Source organism: Physella acuta, unplaced genomic scaffold (assembly GCF_028476545.2).
Source record: "Physella acuta isolate Inbredline_101_S28 unplaced genomic scaffold, ASM2847654v3 ptg000649l, whole genome shotgun sequence".
Taxonomy (NCBI): domain Eukaryota; kingdom Metazoa; phylum Mollusca; class Gastropoda; family Physidae; genus Physella; species Physella acuta.
The window spans coordinates 85,722-99,513 of record NW_026732168.1 but is presented as its reverse complement, the minus strand read 5'-3'; the positions used below and the strand labels follow the sequence as shown (position 1 = coordinate 99,513).

At 37.0% G+C, this 13,792-nt stretch overlaps 1 protein-coding gene across 1 annotated transcript; it reads right to left on the bottom strand.

The window, feature by feature from the left end:
- Window positions 1–5,011: 5,011 nt before the first annotated feature.
- Window positions 5,012–10,181, bottom strand: LOC131948573 (uncharacterized). Its single transcript, XM_059310165.1, has 9 exons — window positions 9,923–10,181; window positions 9,376–9,457; window positions 8,400–8,515; window positions 8,191–8,217; window positions 6,839–6,914; window positions 6,303–6,418; window positions 5,919–5,945; window positions 5,580–5,696; window positions 5,012–5,215 (listed from the first exon to the last, which is right to left on the bottom strand). The coding sequence occupies exons 1-9, from the start codon at window positions 10,038–10,040 to the stop codon at window positions 5,154–5,156; spliced, it is 741 nt and encodes a 246-aa protein (XP_059166148.1). The 5' UTR covers window positions 10,041–10,181; the 3' UTR covers window positions 5,012–5,153.
- Window positions 10,182–13,792: the final 3,611 nt, after the last annotated feature.

Sequence of the window (13,792 nt, the reverse complement as noted above, 5' to 3'; positions counted from 1 at the left end):
TTATGTTGTTAACCATCACAAATAAACCGGGAGTGATCTTCCCTAAACTTCCTCGAATATTCCTAAATAACACTACGGGGGATGGCAACTCGGGATATAGACAATATTTTTAATCCATTTTAAAATACTTAAATTTTTTAAAAATAGAATAGAATCTCGTAGAGAAAAAGAATTGCGGGAACAGGCAAATACATGACAACAGGCAAATACACTGGGAACATACAAATACACGGAACATTCAACTACACGGGAACATACAAATACGCGAGAACATGGAAATACACGGGAACATACAAATACACGGGAACATGCAACTACACGAGAACATACAAATACGCGAAAACATGCAAATACATGGCAACATACAAATACATGGCAACAGACAACTACACTAGGAACATGCAAATACGCCGGGAAAATGCGTATAGACTTGGAAACAAAGTACAAAGTACACAAACATCTAACACACTTGTATCTACGAGTACGTTAAACATGGAAGCCATCATTCTTTTTTCTCGCTGTGCCACTTAGCAACTACCCACAATCCTTCAACCCGATCCCACAATTCCCTCTTCCCATCCTTTCCGCTTTGCTTAAACTTCCATGCAATTTTTTTTTTTTGGTTTTTGCCTGACGAAACGGGTCTTCTTCTCCGTGGAAAACTTGAGAGATTTCAGCAAGTTGGTTTGGCCACAAAAACTCTCAGCAAATTTGGCCACAAAAAGAAATGCAGTGGGCGTGGCTGATTATTAAATTAACATAAAAAAACATGGCTGAAGTAAAAGGTTGGGGGGGGGGGGATTTAGCGCCTGCTGCTGTAATGAAATAATCGCTTTCATTGCTGACGTCACAAATTTGGTGTCTGCATTGACGACACTCTAAATATTATATTCTATTTTTTTATTTTTAGCGACCAACGCTATTATTATAATGTAAAGAAAACGTTTATTTTGGTGTGTTTTTAAGATCTTCTTACTATAAAATATTATACTTATCTTCTTCGACAACGAAATTCCCCATCCCCTCTCTTTAACGTCTATCCCCTCCCTCAAGCAGCATCACCCTCCCTCGTATATGCCACCCTAACGTATACTGTCATCTATGTGTGGTCGGATGGTAGAGGGCTCGACTGCTAACCCGAACATCTCGAGTTCGATTCTCGATCTGGACTTGAATCTGCTGGACGTTCCTAAGTCCACCCAGCTCTGATGGACATCTGACTCAAGTTAACGAAAGTTAAGGCGGCTGGGCATAGAGCTGACCACATCAATTCAAATACCAAGGTTATGAAACTGAACTCTACTTCATCTGTCCGATGGATCGTTAACTTAAGACGATAAAGGTTAACTTTCCTTTTGTACATTTTAAAAGTCTTCTACAGATCAATTCATCCAATGGCTGCTGATAAGTACAGTAAAATAGCGTACATCTACTACTACACAAGGCAATTGGTGAAGATTTTATATGGCTGACTGTGGAGTAGGTACATCCAGAGGCGTAGCGAGAGCGGGCGGGGGGGGGGGGGGTGCGGTGCGGACCGCACCGGGTGACACCATTTAGGGGGGGTGACACCAAGGCAAAAAATAGCAAAATATATAGAGAAAAACCTGAGGGGTTATGCAAATCGAAAGTTTGAGGGGGGGGGGGGGGGTGCAAATCGAAAGTTTGAAAGTTTGCCCCCGGGAAGGGTCGCTATGCCTCTGGGGGGTGACACCATTAAGTGCCGCACCGGGTGACACCCGACCTTGCTACGCCACTGGGTCCATCAGCCACCGCTGCATTTAAATTTAACCGTTTAGTAACTAATGTCAAATACTATTTATCTCACATCATTATTGAATTGTATTTTTTTCAAAGTGAATTCTGAACACTATAAGGCAATTTTGGGAATTGATGCGTGTGTTGAGATGTGTACACAAGTATATTTCCTTTAGCATTCAAGAAGTCAAACGCATTTTAAAATTTAGAACCTTAATCATAGACGAAACAAAGCACGATGTTTGTATCGTTCCTAAAACGTCATCAGTTTTGGTGTACAGCGTCATCACGTGTAGCCTGCTGCGCGATCATAAATATTTGATGGCACAGACACCCGCGTGTAAACAGACGCCAAAGGGAACTCCCCCCCCCCCCTCCCCACTTCTGTAGTTTGGTAGAGAATCGTATGCTAGTCATATTGCCTGGAGCGATGGTGCTGGTATATATCATCATAGAGGGAAGGGATGGGGGCGGGTCTAAGAGAAAGACTTAACAGGAACTAGAGAACATAATAAATTGAAACCTTGATTCACTCGGTACTACCTGCTTTCTAAAAGATGGTGGTTAATATAAAAAACGTAATGGAATCTGGGTGATACTCCATAGTTAGCCTACATCATTTGACAGAGAATAATTTTAAAATATAATGAGGTAGATAAGGCACTTCTCCAGAAAATTAAAAAGTAATATCACTAAAAAGCTCTGGAATGGAATCTAATGAGGAAGGTGAAGAATGGAAGGCTAAGAATGTCGTGGAAAATATATTTTTTTAGCGGATGGGGAGGGGGTTGAATCGGATAGAACAACACGATAGAATAAGATAAGATAAGAATAAGAATAGAAAGCAAATTCGTTTCGAAGTTTCTACTAGATCTTATCTAGATTTATAGAGAGTCAAAAAGAAGAATAAATCTCACATAAAATATATTTTTTTAAGGAAAAAAGGCTTTTATAATATCCACAAAACACACAAAAAACCACAAATGAAAGAATGCACTAAAAAGTAAAAAAATAAATGTAGTTTAGTGTTACCTTATTAAAGTTACATGATGATATGACTTAAACAAAAAGCTTGGGCGCTTAATCATGATAACTGAACATAGTTCTGAAATTATCTTATACAACGTAAAACTATAAATGGCTGGGAACGTAGTTTACATAAAAGGGCGCCTAGGCCGAATCAGAAAGTTTGCTACACCATCTCCATCAATACTAGCAGGCTTAATCGTAACTGTTTTGTGCGACCTCGGGCAGTTACGACAAGTTTTACCTTTATAGCAATGGATCAACAATATTATTAAACGAGTGCAGTCTGGTTTGAATTGCGTGAAACATTGATGACAATAGCCGATCCCAACACACACGTCGAATCAATTTAGTCAAAACTTAAAACTCATCACCTCACTACAAATGTACATTACCTTATTAGATGTATACATTATTAGATTCGAGAATTTCACCACAATATTCTTACACCTCTAAACTTACCTCACCCCCTCACCCCAAATTTCTCTCGCCGCCACCCCCCCCCCCCCCTTTTTTGTTTTCCCTTTGGGATCCCCCTTCTTATTCTTCATGTACCCCCCCCCCCATCCCGACAAGGTGTTTATTATCCATCATAGTCCTCTCCCCTTCGGGATTCCCCCTCTCCTATTTCTGGTGTAAACAAAAGCTCATCTCTTGTTTTGGAAGCCTTCAGAGAATTCCCCGGAGTACCTCAGTGTTGGATGCTCAACGTCTACCTTGACCTTGGCTGCACGCATAGTTACCGCTCTTTGTTTCTTGCTCCGGGACAGTAAAAGAGTAGTTATTTAAAATTAGTAACCGGAAAACACCACACGTTAATTTTTTTTTATAATCCCTATATATTATTATAACAGCATTTAACAGTATTCTCCCTTTTCACTCACATTGTTTCTTTCAGACTTTTTTCTCCGGGGGGAGGGGAACTGGAAACTTTCGTGGCGGGGGACTAAATTTTCCGAGGGAGGGGCAAACACTGGTAAAAGTATATATTTTCTATATGAATTCTTTTTCGGTCGGAGGGGGGGGGTTAGGTGTTATTTAGAGGTTGGGGGTGATAGAAGAGATGCCTGAAAGAAACACTGGTTACTCATTTGTAGATGCTATACTCATCTTATGAACTGGTTTACACAAAAAGTAACAGATCCTGGTACACCGTCGGTACCTAAAAGATAAAAACAACTTTTAAAGTAACCAATTGTACCCGTTAACTGAAACAGGTTTTAGAGTAATTTTTCAGAACGCGGTGTACTTACAAAAATGTAGATCATGTCCAATGGTTATTTCTACACACACGTTTTTTTTTCCGTGCCTTGAAATAGACACCAGATGGTGGTAAATCTTCGACTTAACAACAAACAACCCCAGGTAGATGTGTTTTCCCGGCACCCCGCGGGGCTGTTTGTTACCTGTTTGTTATAATAGCATGTACCTCCCGTCCCCCAGCTCCACCCCCACCCTAACGCACATATGGATGTCGGTATGTATCATAACAGGTCCGTGGGAAATGGAAATATTGATCAATCTATGGGGATCACGTTGATGTGTATAGATCACGCTAAACCATCTAGATCACGTCAAACTATCTAGATCACGTCGACACATCTACATCACGTCAAACTATCTATATCACGTCAAATTATCTAGATCACGTCAAACTATCTAGATCACGTCGACCCATCTACATCACGCCAATCTATTTAGATAACCTCAGTTAGAAAGGGCTGGTCGTATAAATAAGTTTGTATGTAGACTTCTTTAATCGCTGAGTGATTTCCGGTAACCGGAATAGTACTAGTTATTCTCTTACTAAATCTCTGTTAGTGTTACTGGTTTTCAGCTACAATATTTTATAAATATTTTTAAAAATTTTCTAGTTGCGAATTTTCAATAAGGATAATATTCAGTTGAAAATTTAATTTCGACTACAAAAAATCGATTTTAAGATTTTTTAAATTATAGGTACAAGATTTGGTAAATGACTTTATATAAATTGTAACCGAACATGTACAGGGTACTTATTATGCTTTTAATTTCAGCTTGCATTACATGACGTATTGTGCGGTATTTTTATGTTGCCCTTTGTTTTACTAGCCAGCTGTTGCGCTATCGTTAACGTGATAAAAGAATTTACTAATTTACCAGATAGGTGACATCCACTTATAAATGGCATTACGACTCACACAGATACACATTATAAATTCACAATTTTTATAATTTATGTGTTTATTATAAAACAAAAGCTATTACATTTTTAATAATTTAAATACCTTTAGATTGATTCTTATTAAACAAAGTCAAATAATTTTAAAATATTTAAGACAACAAGGTAATTTATTTTAAATAGAGCGAAAAGTAGCCATGTTTAAAATTCACTTGTTTCTTTTCTTTTCTTTTTTTCCTTTGGTTGAAAATCGGGAAGGTTTGAAGAAATCTGAGTTGTAAAGTTTAAATGCATGCATTAATATCCAACACAATAATAATGTAATTCATATATCTAATCGTTTTTCAACAATGACAGAAGTAAAAAATACATAAAGAACGTTTTAATAACACGCTTTTATTTAATAATGCACTTAAATGTAGAAAATAAATGATTTTTAAAAAAAATGTAATAATACACTACTAAATAACTATAAAAGAAAGCGTGTGTCACTTTATTGGATGCCTTTACTTATATTTAGGAGACCCATTAGAATGCAACTGTAATTATAATACATTCAAAGTCTGCATATGCACGACATTACGTCAACAAATTTACGTCAAACGTGGAACAGAAATAATTGTGCTAGACTTACAGCAATTTTTTTCATCGCTGTTGTCCCCACAATCGTTTATAGCGTCGCATCTAAAACTTTGGTGAACACACGCCCTGTTCCTACACACAAACACGTTGGGCCTGGAACAATCTGGGGCTGGAAACATCATTGACTTTGGTTTAACAATACAATATGCAAATACGAAATTTCAAAACATGTCCTTTGTGTTATGTTTGTTTATTATCATACGATTACTTAAAAAGAAAACATGGATTTAACACGTGGAAATACGACTGTTTGTTTTACTTTTTTTTAAATTTAAGTTAACGATATAATTAGGCTATACATTTGTTTTTTCATTAATTAATTACCGGTTACCTGTCAGCAATTTATATTTGTCGTAGTCTGAAAAAAATAAAATAATAAAAAATCAAATTCTAAACTAACGCTAATTCGTTTAAAACATATTTTTCATTTGTGTCATTATTCAATGGATAAAGCTCAGAAATTCTACATCGCAGTCTCTGATATACATAAATTAGCCATTTATTATGATAAATGATACATTTACTGAAATTGTATTCTTCTTTAAGAAAATGTAATCTAATGAAATGAAATTACAATCTTTTTTTTTACACGTATTTAAACTCATAATAATATTTAAATTAAAATAAACAAATGTTAACTTGTATGAATATTGTAACACATTTGAGCATCAATAAACATGATATTGAACTACAAAATTCTTAGTCATGCGGTTACCACATTTAAGGCCTACACTTCTTAACTCCCTTTCTTGATCCTCCACCAAGGTTAACTGATTGTGGACGGACATCGGACAGCCCTGGAGGCGGCATTGTAGATATTCTCGGACCCGTCTGGAACAATCAAATTCACGCAGTAAACAGAATGGAGAGTATCTTATTTTTTTTAAAAGCGTATTTATACCGTATAGATTCCTTGTCAGTCGACCAATCTCTGATGAGCAAGTGACTCAAGTTTGGGAAAGTGGAAGCGGCTGGACATTAAAAAATTGACCAAACAATATACGGCCTATACAAATAATTGAAAAATTGTTTGAAATCTTCATGCAATTAGGCCAGACGACCTTCCTCAAGTGTGGCGAAAATGAACTGATACTGAATGATGGATTTTTTTTCTATATTTCAGTCGAGTAATCGAACCAATCAAAACTCTAATTTTAAAATAGTCAAGATATTGGTAACTACTATTGCATGTACACATTGATGTAATGTGTTAATTAAAATAACAACCATCTAGAGAACGTGTGAAGTTACCTGCATTTAGACTTGGGCCCATCTTCAGACTGCTTGTGATATTCATTTAGGCATTCATCTTCGGTTAGCTTACATTCTGTGAGTGAAAAAAAAACCATTTTAACAAACAACAATAAAATACATAGTGTAGAAAATGCATTAAAAAACGTTTTAATAACAAGTTTTTTATCAAATTGCATTGTCATCTGGTCTTAACCCACCTTATAAGATTCAGAGAAATTGGTCGGTTAAAAGTGGTCGAAATTACGGTTTTCGGGAAGGTAAAGTAGAGCTCACTTGTTTGAGTGACCCCGGGATAGGAAAAGGATAGTGTGGCCATCACTATACCCATTTACTTTCTCCAACGTGAGTCAGGTACCCATTAGAGATGAGTAGACTCAATGAGAGCCCGGTATCAAAGCTTTTGGATAAGCGGTTGAACGCTCTACCTTCGACCACACCGTTACTTTACATGGTGTACATTGGTTACAATTAAAGAAACATATTGTTTTCTTTAGTTAAAAACTTTTCTTCTCTACAAGGTATAGCTCATAGTTATGATCAAAATGCCTGATCAATAACTCGTTCAATTATACAATAAACCGGGAGTGATCTCCCCTAAACTTTCTCGAATATTCTTATATAAAATAACAGGGGATGGGAACTCGGGCTATAGACATGATTTTTAATCCATTTTAAATACTTAAAGTTTTAAAAATAGAATAAAATCTCGTAGACAAATTAATTGCACACCAAGTGAACGCGAAATAAAAAAGCGCATAATACTGCGCAATATTATTAGTACTTTTAAAATTTACATTAGTTTTTTGAGAAATCGGAAGTAGCGTAAATTACTACTTCCAGTCAACGGAAATTACTCAAAATTTAACAGAAGGTAGAGAATTAGATCTTTTACTTACATGTGAAATTTCATTTATCTATCTGAAATAGTACTCAAGTTATAGGCTTTTAAAAAAATCAAAGTAGGAAAAGTACCACTTCCGGTTATCGGAAATCGCTCAAAAGTTGATACGGATCTACGATTTTGATAAAATACTTATATATGAAATTTCATCAACCTAGCTGTAACGGTACTCAAGTTATCGTGTTTACACACGGACAGACACACACACGGACAGACACACACACACACAGACATACGGACAAGATTGCAAAATTATGTTTTTCCGTATCAGTGAGGTGTAAAACGTCGAGATTTGTAAAAATCTCGATTTTTTTTTTTTGCACGATTACAATACTTTCTCTATACTACGTATATACGAGAAAGTAAAAAAGAGACGTAAAGAGAAAGACTATAATTTTTTTTTAAAAAAACACATTCAAAAGATATCTCTCAAAATTAAGATATTTACCCGATTTATAATGGTCAAAATGAAAATCTGGAAAAAAAACAATCAACCGTTATAAAATGTGTATCAGCATTTTTTTTCCTGCTAAGTCATTAGAACTAAGAGTGTAAATTCTAGAATGACTGCCGCAAGAGTTTAAGTTGTACGTCATTAGAACTAAGAGTATAAACTCTGGAATGGCTGCCGCAAGAGTTAAAGTTGTACGTCCTTACCGCAGTGGACATTCTTGGCTGTGAGCAAGGTCTTTAAACTTTTCATCTCAAGGTCAAGTTCACTTTTGTTCAGGTGACAGTTTTTGTTGATACACATGAGGAACACTGTAACCAGTCTGGGGGGGGGGGGGGGGGAAGCAAACATTGAATTTCAAGTGTAAATTTTCGTTAGCTACTTCTTAACCGAGGCTAAATTTTCGTTAGCCACTGCTTAACCGAGGCTAAATTTTCGTTAGCTACTACTTAACCTAGGCTAAATTTTCGTTAGTTCTGCTTAACCGAGGCTAAATTTTCGTTTACCACTACTTAACCTGGGCTAAATTTTCGTTAGCCTCTACTTAACCGAGGCTAAATTTACGTTAGCCTCTACTAAACCAGGCTATTTGATAGGCTTTTGGCCAGGTTATTTATAGTACAATTTAATTTACGAACTAACAATCAAACTGGCAAGGTATGTATCACTGTTTTCAGTAACTGCTACATAGGGGTATTCTATCCCCAACACAACACACCTAGATGTGGAAGATATGACAGTTAGATGTGTGGGTATGGGAGGGTTTGTGGTAGAATATGTAAAATATATATTGGATTTTACAAAAAAAAAGTACTGAATACGTGTTCATTATATAAACAGTTTCAGTAATTCTAAATAGCGGGGTGTGGGGCTTTGTGAATTTTTATTTCAGACTTGACTTATGATTTTGAACGAGTCATATATAACGATATGAAAAAGATTTCATATAAAAAGATTACAGGAAAAAGAATCTCTGTACTTCGTCATCTCTATAAAACGTCAGGTCTGTGATTAAACTTCCATTTAATTAAAAAAGAAAAGAAAAAAAGAAGAAAAAACAGGCCAACCTACTAACGCAGTAAAACATGAATAATGAAAACCAAACAGTCTTTTATTAGATTCCAAGCCAAAGTAAAAATATAACCAAAAAAAAAAGAATTGTACGGTAATTTTGAGTCTTACAGACAAACATCCTCCTGATTATTAACGTCAATCTCAAACTCTCTCTGGTCAAAATCATTTAGACATCGTGGGTAGTTGCAGCCTTAATTTAAAAAAAAAAACTACATTGTCAAAACGATGTATAAAATACCATATTAACTATATTTTAAATGAAAAATATAAAGCAAATACGCAAGCTTTCAAACTACTACACATCTTCTAAAACAGTGTTCCTTTCATAAATTTTTCTCTGGGGGGTGGAAGCAACTGAAACTAGAGGGGGTTGGACACTGGTATAAATATTGTTATATTTTTTCATTCGATTTCGTTCATTGCTATGTAATTTTACGTGGACTTGCTTCGAGGGGCTATGACCCCCCCCCCCCCCCTCTCCCCACCCACCCCCGAAGAGATGCCTTAAAAGAAACTGTCAAAAATATTCATATGCATTGAAATCACTATAGTGTGATATATTTTTTTTTTTTTTTAAATCTAGATCTATAACACTCTGTATTTGTTTTGTTATTCTTGTCACACTATCCCTTACATCAGCTATATTAAAATTTACCTAAGTTCGTTTGTAGTAGCTGCCTGGCCAACACGTAGACAGAAGTGCCTTCGTACCTGTACAGGTAGTAGACGACACCTAAGGTAAACCATATCGTGAGGTACACATACCAGTTCATGCTGAATACCTTGTGACCTGTCAGGAACAACACACGACACGTTAGCACACCACCATGAGACACACTACTATGAGACACACCACCATGAGACACACTGACGTGTATCACACTATCGTGAGGTACATATCATATCTACAACAATATTTCCCGTTTGTAGATTACGACTGTGTAAATTCAGGGAAATACATTTCACAAAATGGCGCTGTTTGTTTGATTAAGTTCAAGAAAAATAGGTCAACTAATTATAGCCTCAGTCACACTTGGGTGTAATGCAATAAATACATTTCCTGGTTAAAAACTGGAGCAATGTCATAGCACTGTAATATTGATTATGTGAAAAGTAAGTTTATCACATTAATTAACAAGTTACACTGTTATATATTATCACTAGCCAGCGACATTTATTAAATTAGCTAAGTGAGAAAGAAAGCAATATCTCGTTATTAATGAATTAAAATATTCAGTTTTCGCTCAAAATTTTTGTTTTAAATTAGAAATAGAGCAAATATTATTATTGGTTTAATTATAACACACCTTACGTACAGAGTAAGAATTTACGCAAATGTTTTTCGAAAACCTAATCGAAGCTAGGCAATATGCCCAATAGTCTATATAATACGTAAAAATTAAGTTCGCATCCAGTTTTTAAATATTTAAACGGTCCCCTCACTAGTGATAGATGGTGTTTCATTTGTTTAACTGTGTTATTTCATAAGAAAGTTTGAAAGTTATGATTGTATATTGATGGGACAAAAAATCCGCATTAAACCGTACCTTTATAAGAACTCCTTGTGTGTTTGTATGTTCACAGTTTGTTTTATTATTGCCGAACATCACTTGTAATAAATCCCATCCAATCAGGAAAACGTGAAAAAAACTGTAACAAAATCAGTAATCACAAATATTTCTTTGGTACCTTCGCATAGTAAACAAAATGTCCTAGAAAAACCGAAGAGTTGACTACTCTCTAGAGAGACCTAACAATTGACTACTGTCCACAAAGACCTTACAATTGACTACTGTCCACAAAGACCTTACAATTGACTACTGTCCACAAAGACCTTACAATTGACTACTGTCCACAAAGACCTTACAATTGACTACTGTCCACAAAGACCTTACAATTGACTACTGTCCACAAAGACCTAACAATTGACTACTGTCCATAAAGGCCTCCACAAAGACCTAACAATTGACTACTGTCCACAAAGACCTAACAATTGACTACTGTCCACAAAGACCTAAGAATTGACTACTGTCCACAAAGACCTTAGAATTGACTACTGTCCACAAAGACCTAAGAATTGACTACTGTCCACAAAGACCTTACAATTGACTACTGTCAACAAAGACCTCCACAAAGACCTAACAATTGACCACCATCCACAAAGACCTAAAAAAATGACCTCACTGAACAACGACTCACTGCAACCATCTGTTGTTGCATCGTCTAGCGCTGCAGCGTCCGACAGATGGGACACTATTTAACACACAACTTACACGCTGATTAACCTAAGTGTGTTAATACAGCACACAATGAGCATGATTGTAGAGGACAGATGTGGGGGTGTGGGAGGGGGGGGGGGGCATGGGGCAACATACATTGAAATAAATCTTTAAACGCTTAAAGGTTATGTTCTTATAAACTATCAATACCTGAGGCAAACATTAATTAAATTATATAGACACACATGCACAAACACACACACACACACATATATATATATATATATATATATATATATATATATATATATATATATATATATATATATATATATATATATATATATATATATATATATCCACTGTCCTGCTTTTTCCTCGAGTTCGGTCCCCCTGCTTGAAACCGTAAGTCATCCCTGAGCACACTTAGCTTTAAAATTATGTAAGGGAAATTAAAGGGGGCTGGGCATAGTGCTGACCACACTATCCCTTCCTATGCCGAGGTCACAGTAACAACAGGTGAATTCAACTTCGTGAACCTGATAGACCGCTAGCTTTGAAAGGGTAACTTTACTTAATCACCCCCCTTACACGAAGGCGAAAAAAAAACAGGTCCTTGCAAAGACGTCATGAAATCTCCATGCACATTTTCTAAAATATTTCTGAAAAAACTTATTTGTCATGTTGTTGTGTTTTTAAGTACAAAGTGTAAACTACTTCATATTTCTTACCCCCCCCCCCCCCCCCCCCGTAACTAAACTAATTGTGATACTAATCTGAAATACACCCCCTCACCTCCGCCCTAGGTGTTTGACGCCATTTTAGGACGCCCCCCCCCCCCCCACTTCCACTTAATGCAAGTGTACGAGCAGGTATAAATTACTAATTAGACAAATCCTCCCCACATGGAACACACCACGGCTAGCTCTGGCATCGCTAGCCTGGCTTGTCAAGGGGCCACAACTTACGGGTGGCATTTTTTTTTTTAAAAGGGGAAGACCACGCCCACCACCATGTGCCCGGGCAGCTGACAAGAGAGGCAAGCGGTCCCACCTGTGATTTTCTCGTGTTCGTCTGCGCACCGACAGCCTCCTGACAAACACGACGTCAACACGCGGGGGGCTGCGTCTGCTCACCCTGGCACGTGAGACTTTTTTTTCGGCTTTCCGCGCATGCGTAAAGATGAACACGGGTTCGTTGTAGTCGATGTAACAGTATCTGATAACTCTTGTCTGGACCGGATAGTGAATTACTTCCCTTATTTGTTGGTGACTTACTAGCAGTGTTTCTTCCAGACTTTTTTCTCCGGGGGGGGGGGGGGGCGGTAGACTTTCTTCGGGGGGCGGACACTGTTAAAATTATATATTGTCTGTATAAATTATATAAATTTCATTTCGTTCGGGGGGGGGGGGGGGGGGGGGGGGGGAGGGCGGGGGGCGGTAAAAAAAAATTTCGTGGTTTCTACTATAGCTGGGCTCTAGTCTATAGGACCTCCCTGGGTCCATTCAACTCTGATGTATACTCACGTTAGGGAAACAAAGGCGGCTGGACACAGAGCTGACCATATTACCCTCCTGTATGTGATAGGGTCATTGTTGAACTTCATCAGCTGAATGTGTCTTGGACACCAATGGTAAAAAATGATGAACCACAACGTAAATACAAAACAATACGCTAAACACATCATTTCATTTAATATTCATGCACACTTCAACAATAATTTCTACCCAACAAATTTTGTACACGTATAGTTTGCCCTAAAATATGCATTTACTTTTCCCATCTGGATATAGCTTGTCTTTTTCCCTTCTTTTTTTAACCTTTGATGTGATCTATTCACATTTTTGGGTATTCCCAAAGGTATTTTCGTTTTCTCTGTAACTCTACCCATACAGACTGAAAATAGGAGTTGAGAGGCTATTTAGTGTAGGGAGGGGAGGGTTAACTCTACTGGAACTAGAGAACAAAGGAAATGAAAACCTTGATTTTATTGCTAATTGTTTCATGTCCTGATTCCTGTGGCTGATATTACCCCTGCTAACTTTATTAACATCACGGGAAAAATTGCTGCGCATGCCCATTTTACACTTGTAAATTTAGGTCGGAAGTTTATCTACCATCCCCCTCCCCACATGTACGAGGTGTATTCGAACACGGATGCTCCACTATAATAAACTGTTTCTCATATTTTATGTATTTACCCTCGCGTTTTATTTGTATCTTATTTCCATAATTACCCTCTCCCACCCCCGAATTTCGTATATTCTCAGCAAGTTTTATGGCGACCATCTGCCGTTAGATCAGAC

Excerpts from the sequence above, each read along its gene's own strand:
- LOC131948573 (XM_059310165.1), bottom strand. The coding sequence starts at position 10,040 with ATGAACTGGTATGTGTACCTCACGATATGGTTTACCTTAGGTGTCGTC. Across the intron at positions 8,516-9,375 it reads AATCAGGAGGATGTTTGTCT|ACTGGTTACAGTGTTCCTCA; the intron begins GTAAGACTCAAA and ends CCCCCCCCCCAG. Across the intron at positions 5,946-6,302 it reads AAGTGTAGGCCTTAAATGTG|ACTACGACAAATATAAATTG; the intron begins GTAACCGCATGA and ends TATTTTTTTCAG.